Source organism: Panthera leo, chromosome C2, assembly GCF_018350215.1.
Source record: "Panthera leo isolate Ple1 chromosome C2, P.leo_Ple1_pat1.1, whole genome shotgun sequence".
In the NCBI taxonomy this organism is placed as follows: domain Eukaryota; kingdom Metazoa; phylum Chordata; class Mammalia; order Carnivora; family Felidae; genus Panthera; species Panthera leo.
Window position 1 is genome coordinate 140,207,401 of NC_056687.1, and position 26,845 is coordinate 140,234,245.

Here is a 26,845-nt window from a genome sequence, read left to right on the forward strand (position 1 = left end):
TTCTTCTGACGCAGCAGGGGAGGTGGGTCAGTCCTTGCCTCTCTCCTCCTACTGGGAGGTCCCTGACTGACCTTGACCACAAACATCTAAGGATGGAGGTCTGATTGTCTAGATCCAAACCCTGCTGGATCCAGCTACAGGAGTGGACACATCCATCTGGGACTCATCCTTGTGGGACTGGTGAGACCCTGTGGTTCTGACGAGAAGCTCAGGAAGGCATGAGAGGTCTGCGTGAAGAAGCCTTCTAAGTACTTAGAGGAGGATCAGGGCCCCAGCCAAACAGAGTGGGATTCTCTGAAGGGTTCAAGTCCCAGAGGGATGTGTTACCAGGCTGAGTGATTAAATAGAACATCCAGTTGGCAATTAAGACAAACCAGGCCTAGGGGCGCCTGGATGGCTCAGTTGGTTGGGCGACTGACTTTGACTCCGGTCATGGTCTTGAGGTTCGTGAGTTCTAGCCCTGCGTCGGGCTCTGCACTGACAGACAGCTTAGAGCCTGGAGCCTGCTCTGTGTCTCCCTCTCTCTCTGACCCTCCCCCGCATGTGCACGCTCTCTCTCTTTCTCAGAAATAAAAATAAACATTAAAAGAAATTTGGAAAAAAAAAAAAAAAGCTAAACCAGGCCTAAAGGAAGTATTATCAAAAACAGTGACGTAGTTGGCTCTCCAGTCCCAGTCAAGAAAGGGAAGAAAAATGCACATTCCCTAAATGTCCACTAGGTGGCAGGACCTCTCCTATACTCAGAGTTTAAGAGTATGCATTCTTAGGCATTTCCTCCTAATTGTTTTTAACAATCACCCAGAGGGCTGGCTAAAAAACAGATTCTTGGGCCTCTTTTCAAAGCTTCCAATTCAGCAGTCTGGATTGAGGCCTGAGATTCTGCATTTCTGACAAGCTCCTGGTGTAGTTAGTGCCACTGGTTGGTGCACTTTGAGCACCACCGAATGTATCATCTCAGACTCTGGGAAGGAAGGAGGTGGGCAGGAGTAGGATGTGGTCCTTGTGCCTAAGCAATCAGTTCAGATTGTGACAAAAACTCCAGGGAGGTGTAGTGTGGAGACAGAAGGGTGGCTTGGGGAAGGGAATGGGGTCGCTTGCTTCTGGTTGGAAATAGCTTCTGGTACTAGAGCAGGTTTGAATTGTGGGCTTTGCAGCAGAATGTTAGGTTGCCAGAGTTCTCATTCTAGTTAAATGTGTTACCAATTAATTTCTTTAGAAGGACTGTAGCGGATAAAAACACAGGTATATGCAGATGAAAATGAAACCGGTGTTCAGACCAAAATGAAAACCAAGACATTGAATATGTACCATAAATAAGCGACAAGAAAAACATCAATAATTCTATAAAGCATAATTATTCGAACCGAAGGACCATTTAAAAAATATCTGGTCCATTATAGCTCAATATGTGGTTATACTGCACACGACTGTGACATAGCTGTGGCCATGCATGGCTGACCAGGCAAGTTTGACAATTCCTGACTAGTCCAGTCTCTGTTCGGTGATGTGAACCCACTGATCATGCATTTGAAAGTCAGTGGTAATGTCAAATTGCTAGAAAAGTTTCTAATGCTTACTGTTAGTCTGTATTTGCATCAATAGAGAGTAACGATGACAATTTGTAGAAGGGCACTCATCCACAAACCACCCTTGGAGATGCACTGATCTAGATGGGCTACTTACTGACCTGAGAGACAGGCTTATTGTGTAACTCAAGCAGGCAATTTGTTCTTTTGGCTCTTGCACTGTAGATCCTTAACTTTTTGTATCCTTCGGGACCATTTAGTTCTTGTTAATTCCATTTGGGGTCCTTGAAACGGGGCTCTTTGGATATACTTTCGGTCTTGATGCTATTTTTCATACTCAGACATCAAGGGTAATGTCCTACATATAGCAGGCACTTAATAAACACTGATGGGATAAACGCATGGAATTGTAGCCCAGGACTGAGATATCAAGCATGCTTGGGGGCTGGAAAGAGATAGCCAGGAAATAAATATCCAGCATAAATGGATATTAAAACAGAACTCTCCTCACAGTGATTTTATACAGGTGGCAGACAGGCAGAGCAGAGGAAGAAGAACCAACTCCAAGAAGAAAAGAGCGACTAATCAAGTTGTTTCTCTGGCCTCACAGGTGCCTCCCTAAATAGAGTTGTCCACTGTGAATGAGTAAAATTCAGTTTATATGGTTCATGGGCCATGACAACATTGGCCTTCCTGTGGCATTTTCATGCTCAGCCAAGCCATTGACTCATGTTCATGCCAAGGTGAACCCTGCTGGTTACTGTAGAAACTACCAGAGATTTTTCCTTAGTTGTTTTCCTTTTTTTTTTATTTCTTATTTTTTATTTTTATTTTTTTATTTTTTAATATGAAATTTATTGTCAAATTGGTTTCCATACAACACCCAGTGCTCATCCCAACAGGAGCCCTCCTCAATGCCCATCGCCCACCCTCCCCTCCCTCCCACTCCCCATCAACCCTCAGTTTATTCTCAGTTTTTAAGAGTCTCTTATGGTTTGGCTCCCTCCCTCTTTAACTTTTTTTTTTCCTTCCCCTCCCCCATGGTCTTCTGTTACGTTTGTCAGGATCCACATAAGAGTGAAAAACATATGATATCTGTCTTTCTCTATATGACTTATTTCACTTAGCATAACACTCTCCAGTTCCATCCACGTTGCTAGTAGCTGTTTTCCTTTTAATACTAGAATCTTGGGGAAGGACTTTAATGTAATAATTTAATTATATTTTCTTATTAAATAGTTCTCTGACTTTCAGCAAAGGAGAGCTTAATGAATGCAAAATGGGTTATCAACCCTAATCCCCCCGATACGTCATGCCTTACCCCACACTCATCTGTCCTATTCTCCTTCTCCATACCTTACTAGGCACACAGTGGAGCACAAGGAATTTATGTGATTTAATGGTGCATAGCTAATAATACTGGTCACAGTAATAATGATAGCTGCCATTTAGAGAGCACTTATGAGAGGTACTATGCTAAATGCTTAAATATATTTTCTTATTTAATTCTATCAACAATCACATAAACTTGCTCAAGGACAGAGCGGAAAGGCTGGGATTCTAGCCCAAACTTGTGACTTTAACCACTGTACCATAGTTACCGCCTTGGATCCAAATAGAGACTGTTTCCTTTTGCTTTTAAGGTATAACTACAAACTGAAAACTACAGTATTGGGAACTCTGGGTACCCAAGGCCAAGATTTTTTGTCAATGATGGAGACATAGATGGAGCCTATGAATGAATAAATGAGTGACTGACTGAATGAATGAGTATGGGTACCAACTGTGAATGAATCAAATTAGTTTGTGAGGTTCTTAGATGACGAGGATACTACAATTTCATGTTGGCATTTCACTGTAAACCAAGGAGTGACATGGTTTTGATGCCAGCTCATAAATTCTGAAGTCACACTCTGGTTGCAAATTCTAAGACTAAATCTCAATTATTTCTCACACAAATTTGTGTGACCATGCACACACACAGACACACATTCTTGTCCTATATGCTCTTTCAAAAAAAACCTTATTTTGTTCTTTTTCTAAATACCCATTCAGTTTCTCAAATCCCCAAATAATAGAGAGGCAGTTCAAACACAAATCTTCCCATTCAGAACATGTATAGTTTTGACTACACTCAAATCAGAGCTCATACCACTATTTTATTATTCTTAGATAATTCTATTTTCAGTTGAAACAATGTACACACTCAACTTCCCAGGTCAACTGGTAGTTCTAAGGAGATTATCATGTGTTCTCTGAAAAGCTAAAAGACCAGCCGTTTTTTGATAGAATGATCATGTATTTATCTTCAAGTTAAAACGGTATGTAAAAGTCTTTCATGGCTCATATAGAAGAGCCTTTACAGACTTTCATTAATATATCTTGCTGAGTGATTGCCAGATTTCCAAACACACAATCTAAAACTTAGTCATGAGTCAAAGTCCTTAAAGAAGAACCAAAAGATCTTTTTTCCCCCTACATGCTAAATTGAAAAAGAATGGAAAGTCACATGAATGTGGACATTTAAAAGCACAAATGAATTTACAAAGCACACATTTTGGGGAGCCCTAAGACAATAAAGCGATCAGCACAAAGACATCTGTCAGGGTGGAGGCAACCTGAGGTAAAGACCAGTTAAATCTAATGCAATCAGGAACTTAAGGCCAGTTTAACACTTTTTTTATGAGGTGACAACCTCCTAACACCATAATCTTGCCTTTCAGGAAGATGACACAAGGATTTAATGAGTAAAAGAAAACAACTTAAAACCTCTCTTTTGAGCATGAATTGTCTATTTGGGTTAAAGGTAGTCTTTGAGATCCCATTAGCCATTGGGAAAAGAAACACACACACACACACACACACACACACACACACACACACATGCGTGCGCGCGCGCGTATCAAAGGCAAGTAGTTATAGAACGATAGCAATGTCTATTTCTACTCAGATTCAAAAGCAGAGTTAAAGCCAAAGCTAACAACCCATCTGCTAATTAGAGAAATAAAAATGTCTTCTCCTCAAGTGTCCAACACAACATGAAACTGAAATTAACTGCTTTCCTTTGGGACTCACTTATTTATGTTCAAAAGAAGATTTGGGGATAAAGAAACCCTGCAACGGAACAGTTGGGGAAAACACATGGATGCTGTGCATTGGAATAAATGGAGCTGAGCACACATTTACAACAGAGATTTTTCTCTGCTTGTTGAAGAAACACTTGGTAGGGTCTAATAAAAATCAGGTTACCTTTACATTTCTTCTCTTCTGTTTGGAAGGTCTGGGCACTTGGGACACTCTGATCATTCACATCGTCATGGTCCAGATGGAATATTGAGCTAGTCCAAGTGGCCTGGATGAGATGTGGTGATGTCTGTTCATTTTTCAATGCGCTGCGCCTCTCCGCATGGCTCTTCCTATGTAGGCAGGCTTCAGACATTCCTACTAGCTTCCAGTCGTGTTCTCGGTCTGGACAGTGCTTTGGTTTGTCCCAGGCTGGAAGGCCATTTTCTGGAGGGTTGAAAAACACGAGATGACGAGCTGTTGGCATTGTCAAGATTTTGTTGAGATGCAGTTTTGGAAGGCAAGTTGTTTCTCAGTTCTTTGGGGCTGACAGTATTCACATGCACCTCCACTTGACGGCAGTGATAAGATGCAGAATTTGTCAGCCTTGGGCATTTAGCCACCGCAGTTGGATTGCCTGTCGGAGTAATCAACACATTCCCCCTTATTTTTAGTGCCTAGAGAGACATTAGTTCCTCCATGGAAAGGCTGTGCTTTCGCCAGCCAGGCTTCCACAGCAATAGCCCAAGAGCAAGTTTACGCCAATTTATGTTACTACTTAGACGATCGTTTGAGGTCTTGAGGGTCAGGGCTGGCCATGTACACTTTTCAGATCCTTAGGACATAAAACATCCAGGATTCAGCCTTGTTTGACTTTGGTTTCATCACAGGCTGACCTGAGGGGCACCCTTGTTACTTAAGTGGGACATGCTCACGTGGTTCCTCAAAGAGTGACAACTCGGTCCTCCCTACCACCTTCTTCCCTAACAGCCTGATAAAAGGGACTGGATCTTCAAATGGATATTTGTAAATGTAGTCCCAAATAGGCAATGAGATCCAATGAAGGAAAGCAGACAGCGCTTTAGTTGTGGGGCCGATTAGCAGCCCTAATGATAGAATAAGCTCCGGATCTCTTTGGCTGAGGCAGAGGCAGTGAATTACTTATGTATATGGTGTTGTTCTTCCTATTTAATTTATAGGGACTTGAAAATCTACCCTCTAGAAAATAGGAAGAAGGGGAATAACATAATGAAAACTTTCTCACACTGATCTTCCCCGGTGGCAAACTTTACCTCCTTGAATGTCTTTACTGTACATGGATATAAGGTAGTAAAAATGAACAGGCTAATGTATGTATTTGTATATACAAAAAATTAAAAAACATAACCCATCTGGTCATCCATATTTCTAGAAATTCTTAGGCTACTGTCAAAATGAGAAAAATACAATATAGAGTTATACTTTTAAATTGATCATATACAGTGATTGAAAGACTGTAATTTATAAGTGAATTTTCCTTTATGCAGAAATTACCAAAGGAGCAAAGATATCCATATTAGAGAGAAGAGTCCATCCTGATCTGTGCATAGTATTGGGAGGTTTTTTTCTTTTTTTTGATGTTTATTTTTGAGATACAGAGAGGGAGACAGAGTGTGAGCAGGAGAAGGGCAAAGAGAGAGGGAGACACAGAATCCGAAGCAAGCTCCAGGCTCTGAGCTGTCAGCACAGAGCCTGACACGGGGCTCGAACTCACAGACCACGAGATCATGGCCTGAGCCAAAGTCGGACATTTAACCCACCGAGGCTCCCCAGTATTGGGAGTATTAAGTAAGCTGCCTTTCTAACATTTAAAATGACTTTTAAATTATTTAATGCAAGGGTTAAAAATGCTTTAGGTTTTCATAAGCACCCTCTCTAAAGGACTAAACGTCTTCAGTTGTTGTTAGGATGGTTTCTCTAAAAGTGTGACCTACTCTCAGTCACTTTGGAGGCCGCATTTACCCTGTGAGATTTCAGGTTACTATGTGGAAATTCTAACACATGTACACTCTCTTTCTACTCCAGGAGGCGACTGTGAACATTGACAACAAATAATCAACATATGATTTCTTTGTCACAGTAAATGGAAATGCTGTGGCTTGAAATAACAAGGCCAGTAAGCAATAAGTCCTTGCAAAAAAAAAAAAAAAAAAAAATTCTACTGTGACAGCTTTTGGATACAACATTTGATCTTATTCAGAGAAGAGCCCTGAAAATTCACTGTATGCAAACGGCCGTTCTAGGCATTGTGTGAGATCATGAGTCCTTTCTCTTTGGAGATTACGTGGCCTTATTCAATGCATGGTGAATCAAGAAATCTGGACTCAACCACAGCCAGCTACTGTGCAATTACAGGTACCTATTCTCACTATCCATTAAAAGAAAACAACAGATTAAAATCGTGAGAGATTGTATTGCATTCAAATTAAACATATCTATGTAGAATCCATTCAAGTTTATTATCCGCGAGGGTTTGAGGTTTTCATGAGCTAAATATAAAGCTACTGAATGCAAGGGTTAATTCTGGGCCTAAAGAGATTGATTTTATTTCTACATACATAAAAAGGCTTCTGACCAATGCATGTTTCTATATGTCTTCTTTGTTTTCAGGGACTCTCTAAATCCTTGGTAAATTGCATCCTGTAAAGCTCCATGTTAAGTAATGCTAAAGTTATCACACTATTTTGTAAAGCCTCCAACATTTGATTTTTCTGCAGAAATTCTTAAAATTTGGTATCAATTTCCCTGATCAAACAGAAATTAAGAAATTCAGCCAAAGTGAGTAGTTACTGCTCCCTAGTGAAGGGAACTAGTGACCACGCTGGGATGAGAGATGCTGAAAGGGACTCCACCCAAGGGGACATTCCTCCTTAAGCACAGCCTATTAAAGCTTGCTCAGCATGTCCCCTGGGCCAGCAAGAGCAGGGATTTCTTCTAAGCAAGGGAGGTTATGTTTGGGGTGAGGCAAGGGATAAGATTGCCATCCATTTTCCTAAGAAAAGAAGTTGAGATGGTTGGGGGAAAGGGCTTCATTCATGGGAGGCATTTGCGGGCTCGTAAATTACTGTCTGTAATTACATTCATGATAATGATATTCAGCCGCTTAATTGGCAAGTTTATTGGTTGGGGCACCTGCTGGGAAACCTGGGGACTGAGAACTCTTGGTTGGGTCATGGGAAAATTTGAGAGGATTCTATTTAAGGAGGATTCTTGATTCTTATCCTTCCATGAACAGGGCAACACATACAAGTCCTATTCCATTCCAAAGGAGGGATAAGATACCCACTACACCGAGCTCCTTAAATTCTGCCCATAAGTTACCTCACGTGTGTTTGCTTGGCAGTGCTGGTGTTCAGGGGTACCCTGCTATTTCTGTGTCTAACGCTCGCTCGTATCCTTTGGTTCCCCCCAAACTCAAATCAATGAGCCATATCTTCGTAGAGGGACTGAAATAGCAACAGATTAAGTCAACCATTCTCAAACCTTAGTGAGTGACAATCACCTGAGGCACTACTAAAGAACACAGAAGACCAGGCCTATTGAAGTGGGATGGGGCCAGGGCGTTTGTTTATTTGCTAAGTTCTCCAGATGATTCTGATACCCAAAAGAGTTGGAGATCCACAGAGTTCAGAAAACTGAAGGCAGGAAAACAAATTACTGGCAGGTTCCAGGTAAGGACATAGTCTCCATCTCACACCCTGATGTTTTTACACAGCCTTGAAGTAAATTTGTTTTATAATTAAACAATTCATCAACTGTTTTGGCATCAGCTGTGTGAAGCTTTAAAAGTCAGATGTTATGAAAATATTCTCAGTGCCATAATCATCAGGGAAATGCAAATCAAAAGCACAATGAGATATCACCTCACATTTGTCAGAAGGGCTAGAATCAAAAACACAAGGAACAATAAGTGTTGGTGTGGATGTGGAGAAATAGGAACCCTGGGGCACCACTGGTGAGAATTTAAATTGGTGCAGCCACTGTGGAAAACAATATGGAGACTCCTCCAAAATTTAAAAATAGAACTACCCTATGATTCTCTAATTCCACTACTGGGTACTTACCAAACAAAACAGAAACACTGATTTAAAAAGATATATGTATAATATATGACTTACAATAGGCAAGGTAGGGAAGTAACATAAGTGTTCATTGATAGATGAATGGATAAAGAGGTGCTGTACACACACACACATACACACACACACACACACACAGAAAAATTACACAACCATAAAAAAGGATGAGATGTTGCCATTTGCAATAATGTAGATGGACCTAAAGAGTATTATGCTAAGTGAAATAGACTGAGAATGAAATACTATCTGATTTCACTTATATGTAGGTAAAATCTAAAAAACAAAATGAATGAACAAACAAAAAGCAGAAGCAGATAGATAAATACAAAGAACAAACTGATGGTTGCCAGAGGAGAGGAGGGTACAGGGTGGGTAAAATGGGTGAAGGGAAGTGGGAGACACAGGCTTCCAGACATGAATGAAGAAGTCATGGGGGTAAAAGGTACAGCACAGGGAATACAGTCAATGGTATAATAATAACGTATGGTGACAGATGGTAGCTACCTGTGGTGAGCACAGCATATTGTATAAACTTGTAAAATCACTATTTGTACACCTGAAACTAATGTAACATTGTGTGTCAACTATATTTCAGTAAAAGGTCTGATATTAATTGGATATTATCTTATAGATGGTGGGTGAGGATGTAAATAAGTATTCCCCTGAAAAGTCTGTTGTTCTGGGCATTAATTATCTGGGACATGATGTGAACAATAGTAGCAATACACTAAAAATTTTTTAATGTTTATTTATTTTTGAGAGAGAGAGAGAGAGAGAGAGAGAGCAAGCAGGGGAGGGGCAGAGAGAAAGGGGGACAGAAGATCCAAAGCAGGCTCTCTGCTGTCAGCAGAGAGCCCAGTGTGGGGTTCGAACCCACAAACCATCAGGTCATGACCTGAGCTGAAGTCAGATGCTTAATCAACTGAGCCACTCAGCTGCCCTGAAATACATTAAAAAAAAATTTTTTTTTGTTAATGTTTTTATTTATTTTTGAGACAGAGACAGAGCATGAGCAGGGGAGGGGCAGAGAGAGAGAGGGAGACACAGAATCTGAAACAGGCTCCAGGCTCTGAGCTGTCAGCACAGAGCCCGACGCGGGGCTCAAACTCACAGACTGTGAGATCATGACCTGAGCTGAAGTCGGACGCTTAACCGACTGAGCCACCCAGGAGCCCCACATTTTTTTTAAAGGAGGATTCTAGGAATGACCATATCTTGTTAGTCACATGCAGTGTGAATCCTTTGCTCTTTAATGGATTCTAGCTAATACCTGGCTTTTAATACTTCATATTCTAGACATCAAGACAATTAACCAATTTAATTTATCCAAGAAGAATTGGAGAAAATAAGTAGATAGGAGCATGTGAACTGCTACTTAAATAACCAGGCACACATTGCCCTGTGTTTCTCAAGAGCGTATAGATCGAGTGGCTGAATTTGTGTTAGATGTCTACAATTCTTGTGACTTTGAATGACACAACACCAGTCTAAAAAGTTAATTTTGTAAAAAGAAACGAACCTAAATCTCATTAATATAACTACCTATAGCCTATCTCAGGAAATTTCATTAAATAGGATCGGAAATAAATCTGTCCATCAAAAAAGGGAGAATTACATGGAAATATTCAAGTATTTCAGGACACAAAATCAAGCTGATACATTAGAAAAGCACTAAGGCAAAGGAAATAGGATTATGACAACGTGGTCAGTGAGGGTTAGCTGAGTAGGCTGGGATTTCATGGCACTCATTATAAGAGTGTTTAGTTTGCATTCAAGGCCATCAGTGTTAGGCATTGAGACCCCAACCCATACTCTGTGGTAGGGGAATGTGTATACAGTGTGCTTTGCAAACCCAGGCAGTGTGTTGAATTATCACGTATAGCTCAGGATATTAAGTATGACGTCTCTAATTTCCATTCTAATTTTTTACTCGAGCCCATTAAGTTTTAGCTTTGCCTAATTCTCATACTATGTACATATCAACTGATTTTTATTTGTGGAGTCTGCTAGAACAGGAGACTAATGTTTGGCTGAGCATTTACTAAGGGCCAAGTATGGAACTAGGCATTCTTACTCATCTTCATGAACATCCAGGGAGGTACACAGTGACACTGCTTGATTTAAGAGGAACGTTACATTCAGAGAAGCACTTCATCTGCTCTTTCATACCTTTGTGCTGTTAACAGATAATATTATCATTATTTGCCTTAGTTTGATGAGTAGCCATTAGCCTATTAATAGTTATCATTTTTTTAATAGGAGTAATTTATTTTATTTTTTAAATTTTTTTTTGAGAGAGAGGACACGAGAGAGGAGCAGAGAGAGGGAGACAGACAATCCCATGAAGAGCAGAGAGAGGGAGAGAAAGTGGGGCTCACACGAAATGGGGCTTGAACTCACTAAGTGGAGCTTGAACTTACGAACTGTGAGATCATGACCTGAGCTGAAGTCAGATGCTTTACCCACTGAGCCACCCAGGTGCCCTAATAGTTGTCGTTTTATTCTTTCAAAGTTCTTTATCAACTATGTTTATTATTCAATTTTCCCAGTTACTCATTTTAATTTTTTTTAATGTTTTTTTTATTTATTTTTGAGAGAGAGAGAGAGAGCAAGAGTTGAGGAGGGGCAGAGAGAGAGGGAGACACAGAATCTGAAGCAGGCTCCAGGCTCTGAGTTGTCAGCACACAGCCCAACATGGGGCTTGAACCCACGGACCCCGAGATCATGACCTGAGCTGAAGTCAGATGCTTAACTGACTGAGCCACCCAGGTGTCCCTCAGTTACTTATTTATATTCACAACTCTGCCTGCTTTCATTCTAAGCCACCTACAGCCCACTGTTCACAGAGCAGGCAGAGTGAGCTTTCAAAAATATACATTACTACAGCCAGAAAGACTCCAAGAGATTTACCCTTGTCTATCCCACCGAGCTGCTCCCCTGTGGCGTTGGCCCCTTGCCTTTTGTCTTCTGGCCGTGTGGGCTTTTTCTAACATGTGATGCTTGCTCCCACAACAGAGTCAGCTCCTTAATCCTGGAGTGCCCTTTCCAACTCCATACATCACCTCCTCTTGATGTATTGAGAACAATTACTGGGATCACCAACCCCTGCCCCTTTTACATGAAGGTTGGATATTCCCTTTTAAAGAACCTACCAGGGATGCATTTCTCAAGGAAGATAATCGAAAGTAAAACCTAATGGTTTGGGGGTGCCTGGGTGGTTCAGTTTGTTAAGAATCTGACTCTTGATCTCAGCTCAGGTCACGATCTCACGGTTAGTGAGCTCGAGCCCCACATGGGACTCTGCACTGATGGCCTGGAGCTTGCTTGGGATTCTGTCTCTCCCTCTCTCTGCCCTTCCCCCACTCTTTCTCAAAACAAACAAACAAACAAACAAAACCCTAACGGTTGGATCCCCATATGGACCTGGAGGCGACTCTGTTTTAGTGAACAGAGGAGAGAGGGAAGTTGGAAATCTGAGTCCCACTCTTTTAGTGGCTGAAGGGTCCAATTTTGGAAATCACTGCCACTTTCTAAGCCTCAGTTCTTTCCATTTGTAAACTGACCATATAATGTTGCTCATAGGATTTGATCTGTTCTCAGCCTTCAAAGCCTAGATCTATTCAGGTTTTCTTGAACTATCCCATCCACCCTGCAAACTTCATTAACACTTTCCATGTATCTTTCTCTGTCCATGTGCTACTTCATAACTCATGATTTATGGGGAAATAGGTTCTACTTACATAAATGGGTTAGAAAGAAGCTTAGGGCGGAAAGCTGTGACCACAGGGCAAAAGCGCCCGAGGTTAGCTAGCGAGATAGTGTAATGGAATCACGAGTAACTTGTTATATCACCTGCAGGAACTTACTTTCCATCAGAAGCCAATGTACTATTGTATTTTGATCACAAACTCCACTTGCCCCCCACCCCGTTGGTTCTTCAACACACAAATTAATAATTACTATCTGATTGTTTTCTCCACGTTCACGTGTGTAAGATCTTGTTTTCTTCACGTTCACCACGTGGGTAATATCTTGTGAGCTCAATAAATATGGAGATGAAAGGGCAGTTCGGGCTCTTGTCTCCTCCGGGATGTTAGCGGGTTTTTTTTATACTGAATTCTCTGTTTTCTTGCTGGCCAAAGCGAAAACTCCAGACTCCTAGTCTGGGACAATGATTTAATCATTTACTTTTTTAAAAGAATTTGTTGAACACGGTGCCTAGCACGATGCCTTAATTACCATCGTAGCAATCTGGTAACTTTGCAAAGAGAAAACGATTTCCTAGGCACAGACTTCTTGCCTGTTTTCTTATCTAAGTCACTGATAAGTCCCAAGGAGGACTCAAAACTATGAAAACAACTTCAATGTAGATTTTCTACTGCCAATACCGTCTTCTCCAGACTGCTGAGAAAATGAAAACTGTCTTGCTTTTTAGCGGTGGGGTGCCTGGGTGGCTCGGTCGGTTAAGCGTCTGACTTCGGCTCAGGTCACGATATAACAGTTTGTGGGTTTGAGCCCTGCATCGGGCTCTGTGCTGACAGTTCAGAGCCTGGAGCCCGCTTCAGATTCTGTCTGTTTCTCCCTCACTCACGTTCTGTCTGTCTCTTTCTCTCAAAAAAAAAAAAAAAAAAAAAAAAAAATTGCTTTTTAGAAGTAGGGTATAATAGTGGTTAAGAATCTGCACTCTGCTGATTAAGGTTCAAATTCTGGCTTTGGCATTTATCAGCCGTGTGACTCTGGGCCAATTGCTCTACCTTTTGGATCTCTCTTGAATGTCTATAATCCTTGTCTGTCTCTCCTCCGTAAGGCAAGAACTTACCATGTTTTCCCTGTATTACGGCAATGGGATCCATACTTCCCCTCCCCCCCTCTATTGGACTCTGATCAACTTCTCCATCTCTCCGCTCCCACAGCACCAAGCACAGTGCTTTAACACGACAGGACCTGAATGAATATTATTTGGAAATAATTTAACATAATAGAGACAGGTCCAGATACTTCAGAAGCCTAACAGAGCACACAAAGACTTGCATCTAGCCAGGGATCTTCTGCACTGAGCCATCACGAGCTCTGTGTGAGAGCTAGTCAGCCAGAGCTGGTTCGCATCAATGTTCTGCAACAAAAGGTAGCTTGCCCGTAATCAGATGCATGTCAGCCTTTGATTCATTCTGTGCACGGCGAAGACAGAAAGGGAAGCTAGACTCTGCTTGTCCCGGCCCTCAGACTGGGTGAACTTCCTGTTTTTACTTTGGAATTTGCTTAAGACAGGTGTAGCTTGTTTGCTGCCCAGACAAGTGGTGGAGAGCTTCACAAGGGACACCAGAGCACGGTTGCAGGTGTCAGTGCTATCTTATCAGGACCTCTGACCTAGGACTATCGTCTCATCTGGGATGGGTGGGCCAGTTACCAGAGGGCAGGCTGCTGGCTTGTTTGCCAGTGTCCTTGGATCCATCTAGGGTGGCTTTGCTTGGCCTGGAAATCTCAACGAGTAGCCTAAGCTGTAGTGCCTGGCTCACCACTTTTTATGAAGGGCTTTGGGGGCAGTGCTTCGTCAGCGGAATCTGTAAGACTTGTGTATTTGGAGTATTTGGGCAAGGGAGGGAGATTTCCCCGAAATGAGAGAAAAGTCAAATTGTTGATGGTTTTTTTTTTTTCCTGAATTTTTAATGCCTATTTTTGAAGGAGACAGAGTGTGAGTGGGGGAGGGGCAGAGAGAGACACACACAGAATCCGAAGCAGGCTCCAGGCTTTGAGCTGTCAGCACAGAGCCCGACACAGGGCTTAAACTCCCAAACTGCAAGATGGTGACCTGAGCCGAAGTCGGACGCTCAACCGACTGAGCCCCTCCCAGGCGCCCCCAAATTGTTGACCGTTTTTAAGGGAAATTCACCATTACTCCTTTCAAGAATTGTGAGGAAAGGGTTACGTGACTGCTGAGTCTTATTAGGAAACTGGGTGAGAATCCCTCGGCATTGGTGTTACGATTACACGAGCTAACGTCTGTACAAGGTCTACCATTGAGCAGAAATATCAGTTTTTGAAGTGTTGCCTTCCTATTTTACACTGATAACTACAGAGAACAAGTCCATAATTCTCAGTGGGTGGGAAGGAACCTGGAGGCTCCATTCTCCTCCCTCCTCTTAACCCACAAAAACCTTATAAGTCATCCCCTTCCCCTCCTCTGGGACTGCTATTCCAGTCAGTGGGGAGTTCCTCTTCCTTTGAAAAACATTTGTTACTTGTTCTAGTAACGTGTAATCATGTGTTGCTTCTGAGATCCCTCGGTGCATGTTAGCATTCCCAGTATGAGGAATGGCCCTTGACATTGTGACCAGCTATCCTTTGGTATTCTCCACAACTTATACCTGCAAAATGGAGTGGAATATTCTGGTCATTGTAGGACACGAGGGGGCATGGGTTACAGCTTGCGGGATAGTTTCCAGGCCACTGGCTTCTACAGGAATTGTGACTAAGGAGGATTAGAAAGGGAGGAAACCACATTTATTATCTACGGGGTACTTCATGTGTAGGATAATAGTCATAAAATTCACTGAGGACTTACTATATGCCAGGCTACGAGAGTAGGCACCACAAATAAAAATTACTATTAGCTGAGTACCTATGTGCCAGGTAGCATTTCAAGCATTTTTCCTACAGTATCTAACTTGCATTCCGATGCGGAGAGATGGGTATTGTCTGCCACGTTAACCAATGAGGAAATAAACGTGGAGGGAAGTTACCAGATTCCTGTGTTTCTATTCCGAAGGCATTATAGTAATGCAATTATGAGTTCACTTGTTTAGACTGATGAGGTCCTTGATAGTGGGGACCATGGCTTGTTTGATTTGTGCCCCAACATGTAGCACGGGGCCTGGCACATTAATGAATGCTCATTACCTTGTGTGGAATTGAACTAAACTCATCCGCTCTCTATGGCTCCCTCCTGCTCCTCCACAGGCCAGTGGGGAATACGAAATGAGAGAATCCTTCTCCCCTTTGTGCTTTCTCACCCTCCTCCTGCTTAGCTAAGTGCTATTTCTCATGATCTTTTCTTGATCCCTAGACTGTTTCTTCAGAACTTCTCTTCCTTCACTTCCACCCTTTCCAAGTGCTAGGTGTCTATGGCTATTTCAAGATCTGGAGCAGAGGTCAGAAGGGAAAGACTCTGGGGTTTAAGACAATGATGGCCTTTCACTTACACTTTCTTTGAAAAAATTTTAAAGGAAGTGAAATGTTAACATTGTATTCATGTATAGAATGAAAGACACAGGACCATGAAATGTGCTCAAATATTCCAACTAGGGTGTACTCAATCTGGACAATATCTGGTGCTTCACTCCTGAAACTTTATAAATGAGGATCTGCTGAGGCTGTTGCTTAGCCTTTGGTTACATGAAATGCATCCTCAGGAATATCCTCTTGTAGGCAAAGTCTTGCAAAATCAGGCTCTTTGTTCAGATAGGCTGCCTTCCATTGCTATATGGTTTTGTCTTTCATTTACGGAGCACCTGCCTATTGATTTTTCTTTGTGTTGAGACTGGACTTCTCTGCCCCTGTGTGCAGGTGAATTGAAGTTTGCTATCACCGTGGGTTTCTCGTGTTTCATTGGCAGGGATTCTCAGTCCATTAAGTGAGTGAGATCTGGGAGCTGCTAAGAGAGAAACAAATCTTTTTCTTATCTGGCTGCTTCTGCTTCTCCAGTTTTCCTGTATATTTCATTAGGCCATCATTATCCAAATGAAAAACAATCATCATAGCTATAGAAACCTCACATAGTTATTCTGAAACTAGAAACTACAATGATAACCTCTTGATAGTGAGTTAAAACCATTAAATTTTCTTAAAGTGTGTTTAGAACCTTTTAAATGGGGTTCACATTAATCCATTTGGAAGTTTAGCTGAAACCAAGTTAAAAACAGCACAACAAAACGAGGTGTGTTCAAAGACCACAGTGGAATCTCCACGTGAAGTTTAACTGCATGGAAACGTGTCGGTGGCCATCTCACAATTATTTAACCACATAGGAACAAGCCGCCCTCTGGAGCACTGGCAGAGGCCCTAGAGACTTGGAAGGTACTTTCCAGAGGACATAGTGGAATCCTCCCCTAGGAACGGTCATTTGATTTTTCCATAATTCATCCTGGATTTAATCAGAATCCTCAGGTCGGATGACTTAAACTTTGAGGTGTAATTACTCTAAAGGCTACAGAGATTCCATTTAGGATATTAGAAAAGCTACAGCTGTTGCAAAAACATTCCTATTAAAGAGCCACAAATGCACATAAAAGGGAACAGATGTTTACTGCCAGGATTAGATTTCCCCTGTATGAAAGTTCAGATCATAATGTTTATTCTCGTTGCCAGTCCGAACCCACATTGCTGAAAAAAACATAAGGTAGTCTGTAAGGCTTGTCCCCATTTTATGTTTCCAAACTCGAAATACCCCTTCCCAGGGTAGGAAATACCCGTGAATACTTTCTAACTTTGCAAGCTAGGGCTGGGGTATAATTTGTGGATAAAGAACAAACCAAGATTTACAATTTCTCAAATAAAAAGGTAAAATGTGCCTCTTGGGTAATCAGCAAAATAGATGCTGGGGTTAAAGTAGAATAACACATAGAGCTATGGATCCATCCTTCTCTGGGTTTTCATAGAATCTATCATTGTCCATATTTCTCTGTGAAAATAAGCAACTAGGATCGAGATCAATGTAGATCTTTCCCTTATTTAGGGGGAAGCATTTCAACCTGGAGAACTTTGGTTTTCCCTTTTGTTCAGGGATAGAGGCCCTGCCGTGGTACTTGCCCTTTCCTTACTCTTGGTTATGCTAGCAGGCGAGATGTTTTAGATAGTGAGGACTCCTTGAAAGCAGATGCTTTGGGGATGTTTTCAGGCTCTCTGACCACTGTTAAATACTTAAATCCATTTCATTAAATGAGCCCCAGTGGTATGACACAGCTCTGCAGGGTACGTAATGTTCCCTGGGAGGGTCTGGCTGAGCACCTGTTCTTCCTGAGTGGAAATGGAGGGGAGAATTAAATGGCTTTCTACCTGCCTGTCTTGTGGAAGATAATTTAGCACTGCAGATGGGCCAAACCGCTTGGTGCAAGCTGTTCTACAATGTTTTTTTACAGTGCAGGAAAACCAAGAGAAGTGGGTGGGATTTCTAATGTCTTCCTCACACCTTTTTGGTTTTTCTTAAGCTTTTCAGCTGCTTAAAACAGAGCTGGAGAGGGTGTGGGGCAATGAGGGTCTGCAGGCCCGCCCCTCTCTAGCCTGTGTGCCCCCAATGAGGGCCACGTGTGCCGCCACGACCCTTCCGTCCTCAGGTGGCTTGTGAATATCTGTAAGTGTGACCGAGGATCACACCGCATCTGCATCACCCAGGAGCTCGTTAGAAATGTGGGATTCTGGCCCCAGAATTGATGAATCAGAATCTGCATATTAACAAGATCCTTGTGCGATTCCCAACCACACTGATGTTTGAGACACTGTTCTAGGGGCACGGTCCCCATGTAAAGTACATAGAATTTGTTAAATGTGTGGTTACCCAATTTAAACTTTGGTAAGACTTAATATTTACTATGTAGAGATAAGGTTTCCTATTCACGAATCAGAGGGGGAAGATATATTTGGTTACAGGCTAGGGAAATTAAAGGGAAGTGTGTCTAATGTCTTTATTTCCTAAATGGTTAGTTGGTAAATGTAGTACACGAGGTGGAAAAATCCAGACCCCAAGATTCCCAGTTATAATTTCACCTTTGTCAGGTTTCTTTTCTAGAGACCGCCAACAAAATAATAAAAGTAATAGCTAACCTACACGCCGGGCACATCTTCTGAGAATTTTACATTTATTCTTTAACTCGAGGAGATAAAAATATCCTCACTTTTCAGGTGAGGAAACTGGGGCACAGAGAGGTTAAACAACTTGCCCAAGGTCACACAGTCGTAAAGAATAGAGTCAGGATCCACACCCAGCCAGCAGGTCTAGCTGACTCAGCCACACTTCCACCTGTTAATGGCAAGCCAGCACCAAATGCTTTAGGTGATCACCACAGGCCAAAGAACTCCATTCTGTCCACTAAAATATACAGTTAGAAGTTTGAAATAAACTAAAGCTCAGACTTGTTCAAGGTCCCCCAAATGGGGGAAGAACTAGGATAGGTCTTCTGATTCTTCCTCCCATGATCTTTTAGGTGAAAACATGTTTTTAAGTATACAACGATTTATTGCTCAATCTCCATGCTGTTTTGAATTCTGACATTTTCGCTCTATACCTCAACCATTAAGAGCTGTTTTTCTAATTAAAAAAATTTTTCCAGCAAATCTACCAAATAAGAGACAGCTGTGCACTAAGGGATTCTGTTTCTCTTGCTGCTGCTGACTGTTCAAAAAGTTCGTGTTTATGATGCTGTGGGCTGTTCCTCCAAGTGGCCAAAAAACATAGAAGGCAAAAACCAAGCAACCAACCAAGCGAAATGACCAAGATAAGGAAGAATTGGTTTGTTTCCTAGCTGCCCGTCTGGAAAGCTAAAAGGCCACCAAATAACTGAGAACTGACAAAAGGATAATTTCACTTTGAGTTTATGATCTTGAGAGCTAACCCTGGGAGAAGGCCTGCTACATGCCAGGGGAAGGTACATGCTGTGTTTGATTTACTCCTTACAGTGATGCAGTGGGGGGGCTGGGGTTTATCAGCCCCATTTCACAGATGAGGAATCTGTGGCTGAGAGAACTAAAGATGTTGCCCGCAGTTACAGAACGCGAATGGAAGCTGTTCTCATAACCTCGATGCTACATTCCACAGATAAGGCCAGTACAGGCCAGAGAGGTAGAACCTTGGCCCACAGTCACAAAGCTGTGCCTGGAATCCTGCTCAGGATGGGCCAAGCTGGCCTGATGACAGGTGAGAAATCCTATGGAATTACTGTGGACCTTCATCTCTTAGCATGAATATTCCTTCGAGAGAGGTTCATCTGCTTTAGGAAACGAAATCTCTCCTCAAAAAGGATGGAGTCAAAAGGCACATTTCTTCTGAAGTGTAGGAAGGACATTATGTTCAAATGAACAGGCTTGTCTGATTTCAGCCATGGAACAACAGTGCTGGAGAACGCTGGTGCTTGGGAACTTGAAAGGCATGATTTTTGGGGGAAAAAGTCACAGTTTGAGATACAAACATCTCCAGCTTTATGAAAGTCTGGCTTGTGATACTTTCTGACCAAATAATAACCAAAATAAGAGAAAATAATGTTCTGTAGGCAATTATCCTGTTTGTCTGGCATCTGTCTAGAGGTGACAGCTTCTTGAAGAGACAACAGTTCTACCAAAATGGCAGTGTCCCAGCACTCCACAACCTACACATGGGATGTTCTCTTGGGTATTCTCACTGTTACATTTAAGACACTGTGGCTGGCACATTAAGTGGCAGGTGTCACAAAATGATTCAAACTTGCTACCTCAAGCAAAATGGGCACTTTACTTCCTGCCTTCATTCTAGAAATAAGTTTTCCTGGGAAGATGAGCACAGTGGGGAAGAGGAAGAAGTTGCTGAAGTGAGGAAGCTGTTCTGGAACAAAAATCCCACATGCCTTGCACATGACGGTTGTCTGAGGGTTATTAGGTGGATCCATATACGGACTCAGAAAGAGAGAGCCGGGAGTTACTGCGAGTGCTTAGAGGCTGCCCCTAGGCTGGCGGTCCTCACCTGGGCTTTTTGCTTCCCTGAGGACAGTGGTCAATGTCTGGAGACATTTTCAGCAGTCACAACTTGGGGGAGTGTGCACACTGCCAGCAGCTCGTGGATATAGGCCAGGGATGCCGCTACAGTTTTTACAATCCCAGGATAGCCTTCCGCAGCAAGAATTATCCACCTCTAACGTCGACAGTGCTGAGGCCATGAAACCCTGCCTGCAAAACTGCAAAGTGAGTGCGTTTTCTTGATAGCCTCTGATTCAGGGTGCTCTTACACTGACCCTGCCGTTGTCTCCTCCCCACCAATCTGTTCACGGACTCCAGGAGGAGGAAAAGTCTGATTGAATTAATACACGCTAAGGTATGACTGACTGATAGCACTAGCAGGAACACCTGTGTTTTTATTTTTTTGTGGGTGTCAATTTTTGAGAGCACAGGAATGGAGCCCGGAGGGTGGGGCAGAGGGAGACACAGACTCTGAAGCAGGCTCTAGGCTCTGAGCGCTTAGCACATAGCCTGACCTGGGGCTCGAACTCACGAGGCATGAGCTCATGACCTGAGCCGAAGTCCGATGCTTTACTGACAGAACCACCCAGGCACCCTGAAACACCTGTGTTTTAAGTGGCATGAATTTAATCTAAATGTACCTCCAATCTGCGAAATTTTAGCGAGGGTGCCTTAATAACATGGACACTTATTTTTAGTGGATGGGGAAGATGGTGAAATTTATAAAGCACTGCTCACCTTCTAAAGTCATATACACATAAGCAAACCTGTGATGCGATGCCACTGGAATATAGTCATGAATACTTTATTACAAGCAACTATTTGCAGTTAGTATTGATCACCTTTCCAGCAAGGGAAGAAACACTAGAAGAAACTTGCTGTGCCCCCAAACAAACCTTATTTACTTTCTCTTCACGGCTAATATTGACCTGTGGGTTTTGATATGATAGAGCCCATTTTTGTTAGGTATTTGAAATGTCCCTGTTCCCATAAATCCCAGGCTGTCTTCTCTCTGGGCTGCTGTGGATCTATATTTGGAGGGCATGCTGTATAGGCTTATATTTAAAGCTAGTGAAGCAGACGCAACATGAGTAAAATAATTAGCAGTAGGGATGAGCTTCAGAGTCCTTTCTTATTGGAAGGCTTAGAAATGGAAGGTTTTACTTTATGCCAGTGTATGAGTGTATCACTTTATGCCAAAGTGATCCTACCTTGGCAAACTGGGGTGACTCCATGAATTGCTTTACTTTGTTCTCCAGACTCTGTTCTCCTGAACATCAGCCAGGGCCATGTATGGTAGGTTGATGTGCAGCAATTTGCCGAGTTCCAGGCAAATTAACTGGCTCAACTGGTCTTTATCCAGTGGGCTCAGAGCAGCAAAATTCACAGAATAGTTGGGGCTCGAAGGGACCTTGGAGCTCACACCAGCCCAAAAACCTCTGGACAGTTACAACAAAACCATGCCTGACTGCTGCCCTTCCCCCTCCAAAGTGTGCATGTGATGTGGGCAGCGCTGAGACAGTCCGGGGCGAAACTGGGTGAAGGCAGATGGCCCTCATCCAAATGAAGCAACCTCCTTGTTTCTAGGACTCGCAGGCCCTGTCTTCCATAGCTCTAACCCGGACTCAGGATTAGGGCAGCTGTTGATTATTTAGGATGACATCATACCGGCCGATGCATTCAGGTGGCTCCTTGTGCCAAGATAACTGGTTGACTTTGTCAACCAGTGCACCCCTAGGGACTGGCAAACGATAGTATTCTATAGGGTGGGGGCAACTCTGGCAACGTGATGTGATGTGCACAAAGTGGGTGGGGGACAGTGGTGAGAAGCTTTAAGAGTGCCAAACAGACCAGACCCGTAGATGGCAAGAGTTCCTGAGAGAGAAGCAGGGGGGAGGAGGGGGGTGGTGGTGGTGAAGAGAGAGAGTTGCGGATGAAGTATGGTAAAATTATCACCGGCCCTGGGCCAACCTGTCCCAGGCCCAGGAGCTCCATACTCTGGCCAATTCAACTCCTGTCCTTTTGGCTGGTGCATGTGGAGATCAAAGGCGTTTCTTCAATGAATCTGTGGCACACGGAAAATTCCTGTGAAGGGTTGGGGCCTGATAGGGTCAGAAAGCACAGTGTATTCTTCATCTTGGAAATATTGCATCTTAAAGCAGGTCTCTAGTAATTCAACTTGCTCGGACTGTTAGTTTGAAAGGAGAGGGAATCTACCATGGCTATAACTGCCCCTGCCTGGAAACAATTAGGCTCATCCCAAGCCTGGTCAATATTTCCTGGGCTCCTTTAAGACCAGGGATTGCATAAGAACCATGCGCAAAAGGATCTTTAGGAAATCCTCGTCTGGAAAGTAGGGAACAAGGCAGTTAGATGTATTCTAGAGGCAGGCCAGCAGCAAAAGGATGCTAGAATATTTAGGAATAGATTTTCAGTGGTGTCTCGTTCCTTGAAAACTGTCCATTCATTTAAGATATCCCTTCAGGATGTTTCTGGATCGCTGCTGGAAAGGACTGGGGGACCCATTTCTGACTCCCACCTATGATTCTTTACTTCTTGGACTGTGGAAAGGGCTGTTCAAGAGAGCTGGATGGCATTTGGTTATGGGATGTATCCGATTCATCCTCTAATGTGTTTGAAGCAAGATAATAGGACAGTTGCATCCCCCCTAAGCCTTCCTGGCAGGAGTGGTGTATTTGGCTTGGAGATAGTGACTGGTAGTAGACAGTGGAGATAGCTACTGGTGGTGGTGACGGTATCTGTCATTTATTACTTGAGGCTCACGATGTTTCAGTCCTACTGCTAAGCATGTGACATGATTTCTTTTTGATCCTTAACACTAATATTGAGATAAATAGTGATCCTTTCCATTTCACAGATGAAGAAAGTGCGTATTGAGAAAGGGAAAACAACTTGCCCTAGGCCACAGCGGAAGAGGCAAAGCCACACTGGATCCTAGGTGGATTTGCCCACAGGCCTGTGCACTCGACCCCTCTATTGCGTTTTAATGGGTCAGCCATACGCATATGGTTTGGGGCAAGATGGTGTATACTTTCCTGGGTTGGAGACCTATTGTCCTCATTATTTGCCTGCTCCCCCCATCCTATTCTGCACTTAGAGATAAAAGCAAATAAAGAGAAGCAAAACAAGAACTGAGAGACCAGGAGTCCAGGAGGGCCAGAGGGGGAGGCTTCCCCCCAGGTTGGGTGTCTGGAGAGAGCCTCAGCAAGAAGACGAAGCCCTTGGCCATGACTGTGTGCAGATACCGTCCTCTTCCTTCTCTTGGGGGGGCCTTGCACGCTCTTCCTGACCTGTCAGCCAGCGGGAGGGGCCGCTATAGCCTTACCACTATGTGCCCTCAGGGACCTGGTCAACTCCCCAGAAGACCCTCCTTCTCTGGCTTGTAAAAGATGCTTTGCAACATAAAGGCCACCAGCCTTTGAAGAGGGCTCTCTGAGGAAACCTGTTGAAACTGAACAAATATTTGTAGCCCAAATCATTGTATTTTAAGCCCTTGCTTTGTAACATGCTTCCTAGAATTCTCACCTTGTCAATTCACTTCCAAACGACAGGAACAAGTGAAACACTTTCCACTTGACCTCTCCATCTCTCAGATGCCTTATTATTTATTAATGTATTCTATCTGGAATTTTGAGGGATAAACCTGTCTTCATAGCTTAGATGCACAGGGCCAAAAACAAATAACAAATTTGCAGAGTGTGCCGAGGAGGGTCCGAAGCCAGATCACTTCACGTTCATGGAGTGCCTGCTGGTGACAATGACTGTGCACATACTATTTATTGATCTAGACTCAGTGCTCTCCCCTTAATCGCTGCTGTTTCCTTAGAGTATACCCACAAGACTTGTCACACAGGGGCTCTCAATAGATGTTTGCTGACCGATTTAACTAGGTTATTGCTACAACTCCAGGATCCTTTCTGCCATCTTTTTAAGCAACTTTTAAGCAACTTGCTCAAATTCACCAGGTTAATAAGTGGAAAACTGGGGATTTGAACCCAAGGACAAATAACTCCAAAGTCTATGTTCTTTTCACTATATCATCATGCAAACTCCAAAAGCATCTAGAAGTGGTGGTCAAAATAGATCATCCTAGCCCTGTCTGGAGATGCTGATATTACCTGGGAAAGGTTTAGAGGACTGTACCAGACATCTTTAAACAAAAAGATGACTTCAGGGGTGCCTGGGTGGCTCAGTCAGTTAAGGGTCCGACTTCAGCTCCGGTCATGATCCCATGGTTCATGGGTTCAAGGCTTGGGTTGGGCTCTCTGCTGACAGCTTGGAGCCTGGAGCTGCTTCAGGTTCTGTGGCCCCCCCCCCCCCCCCCCCCCCCCGCCTCTCCCCTGCTTGTGCTCTGTCTCTCTCTCTCTCTCTCTCTCTTTCAAAAATAAACATTAACAAAAATGACTTCAATATAAAAATCCGGTCTTTCCTGACCTCACCTACTTCCATAATATTTTCATGCATTTGTATAGCCCTTTGTGGCACAGACTCATCATCGAAATCTGTGTGCTCTCTACTTCCTGGGCACATGCTAGGCTGCATTTCTCAGCCTCCCTTCTAGTCACATGTGGCCATGTGACTGAGTTCAAGCCAGTGGAGTGAATAAGAACATTGGGCACCACTTCCAGGCCTGGCCCGGCCCATAAAACAAGTCCATATATCCTTTCATTTTTTTTCCTCCCTCTCCTGTTGAATAGAGAAAATTATGAAGTCCTAGAAGTGAATGGGCATGTAAGAAGGAAGGAGCCTGGGCCCTCAAATGACCGTGGGGAATGTTATCCATCCACCAACAATGTGTGGCACTGGATTTAACATGAATCAGATATAAAATTTTGTTGTATGAAGTCACTGAGATTTTGGGGTTCTCCTTGTGGTAGTAGAGAGCATCATTTTACACTTCATAGGATTCCAAATCGTTTTTTTAATCTTCTCCTAAAACTTTTACAAATGGAATCAGAGCCGATGGAAGCTCAAAGGAGGAGAGGTGTGAAGAATCATTTATGAGAAGACCTGAGACACCTGCACGGTACATTGCTGCATGGCTGTAAGCACATTACTTTGAGTTCATGGGCTTTGTTTCCCCACCTGTAATTTCAGGAGGTTGGAACAGATGGTCTGTAAGATTCCTTCTAGTTCTAAACCTCTAAGTCTTTTGAGTTGTTAAAAAATCGGTATTGATGCGTTCAGAAACTGTGATCTCTTGACTGTGAGCTTCTCCAAGGTAAGAACTATTTTTTGTGTTTCTATGTCTAGAGTCTAATATCTTAGATGCTGTAATGTTAAATTTAATTAGAATTTTCTATTGAAAAAACTCAGACTTTGCTAATGTTCTGATTTATGGCAATGATTTCTTGATCTAATTTGGAGCACAGTATCAAATGATTGAAATTCTCATGAATATTTTCATTATGCATTACTGAGTATGGTAGGCTATTTCATATTCATTTACATAGACTTAATCTTTGAAGAATGATTTTATAATAATACTGAAAGACTTTTTTGATTAAAGTTAGTGCCAGCAGTAATTGGTATTCTGATGGCTTCATTTATAGTTCTATTTAGCTAAATAATATAGGAGTATAATTCCTACTTAGAGTTGAGAAAATTGGAATGCAGAATATTCACTTAACTTGAGGTCCACAAAAGTAGTATTGGGAAAGTATGAACAATCTCTAAAGTTCAGAAAGGCCCAAGGGAGATGATACAATATGAAACAGCCTATGCTACTGTCATGAAAAATCTTATGCCTTCTGGTTTTTCACAATTTTTTTTTTTTTTGTATCTGTGTAGTGTAGGATCATTATTCATTTTATTCTCAACAATATTCTATTACATACGTTTTGATTATTAAAAACACGCAATGAATTCTATTTAATAAATGCTGTTTGGCAGGTAAAATATTTGGAAGCATAGGGTTCAAGGGAGATATGTGTGGGGAAGTCACAAGAGGGTCTTGGCAGAAAAGCGGGAACCACAATTTGATACTATAAATGTGGAAAGAAATATAATGATGGGAAACCCATCTTTGTTTGCTCTTTCTTTGTATTGGTAGCTGCAAGGGTATGTGTCTCCCCCTCTTGTTTTCTGCTGTCACTTCCTCCTTATGTGCTTATGTTCTACATCCTGGGGAACGCGAAGCATGCAGGAAGATACTGTATTAGTATGGCCCCTTGGTCTTGGGTGGCATAGGAACCTATGCCTATTAAGACAATGAAGTAATAATACCAGCAAGTGTTTTAAGATGCTTATTTTATCAAGGATTATAGAAAGGAAGAGCTTGTATTAAAAACTATGTACTTCCTTTTGTGCGAATTGTTTGCTTCAAATGTTATGTTTAGATTATTGCTTCATTAAAAATGTCTTTCCATAAGATAAGGAATGACAGAGGCATTTCTTGTCTCTCCTGTTTTAAAAAAAGAA

General features: G+C 42.5%; 1 protein-coding gene and 1 long non-coding RNA gene across 5 annotated transcripts in view; one reads left to right on the top strand and one right to left on the bottom strand.

Moving 5' to 3' along the window:
* The window catches only part of THRB (thyroid hormone receptor beta), a 336,813-nt gene that overhangs the window by 73,108 nt on the left and 236,860 nt on the right, over positions 1–26,845 (bottom strand). For 3 of the 4 annotated variants that reach the window (XM_042903309.1, XM_042903308.1, XM_042903310.1), the window contains one exon: positions 4,776–5,036. The exons of the other annotated variant lie outside the window; for it this stretch is intronic. In XM_042903309.1, the coding sequence (XP_042759243.1) occupies positions 4,776–4,965 (190 nt within the window). In that variant the 5' untranslated portion in view covers positions 4,966–5,036. The remainder of the gene's footprint in view (positions 1–4,775; positions 5,037–26,845) is intronic. 4 annotated transcript variants of the gene reach the window in all.
* On the top strand, positions 1,744–19,492 carry LOC122198610. Its single transcript, XR_006193056.1, has 3 exons — positions 1,744–2,136; positions 6,654–6,983; positions 19,030–19,492. It is a non-coding gene; the product is annotated as an uncharacterized LOC122198610 (long non-coding RNA).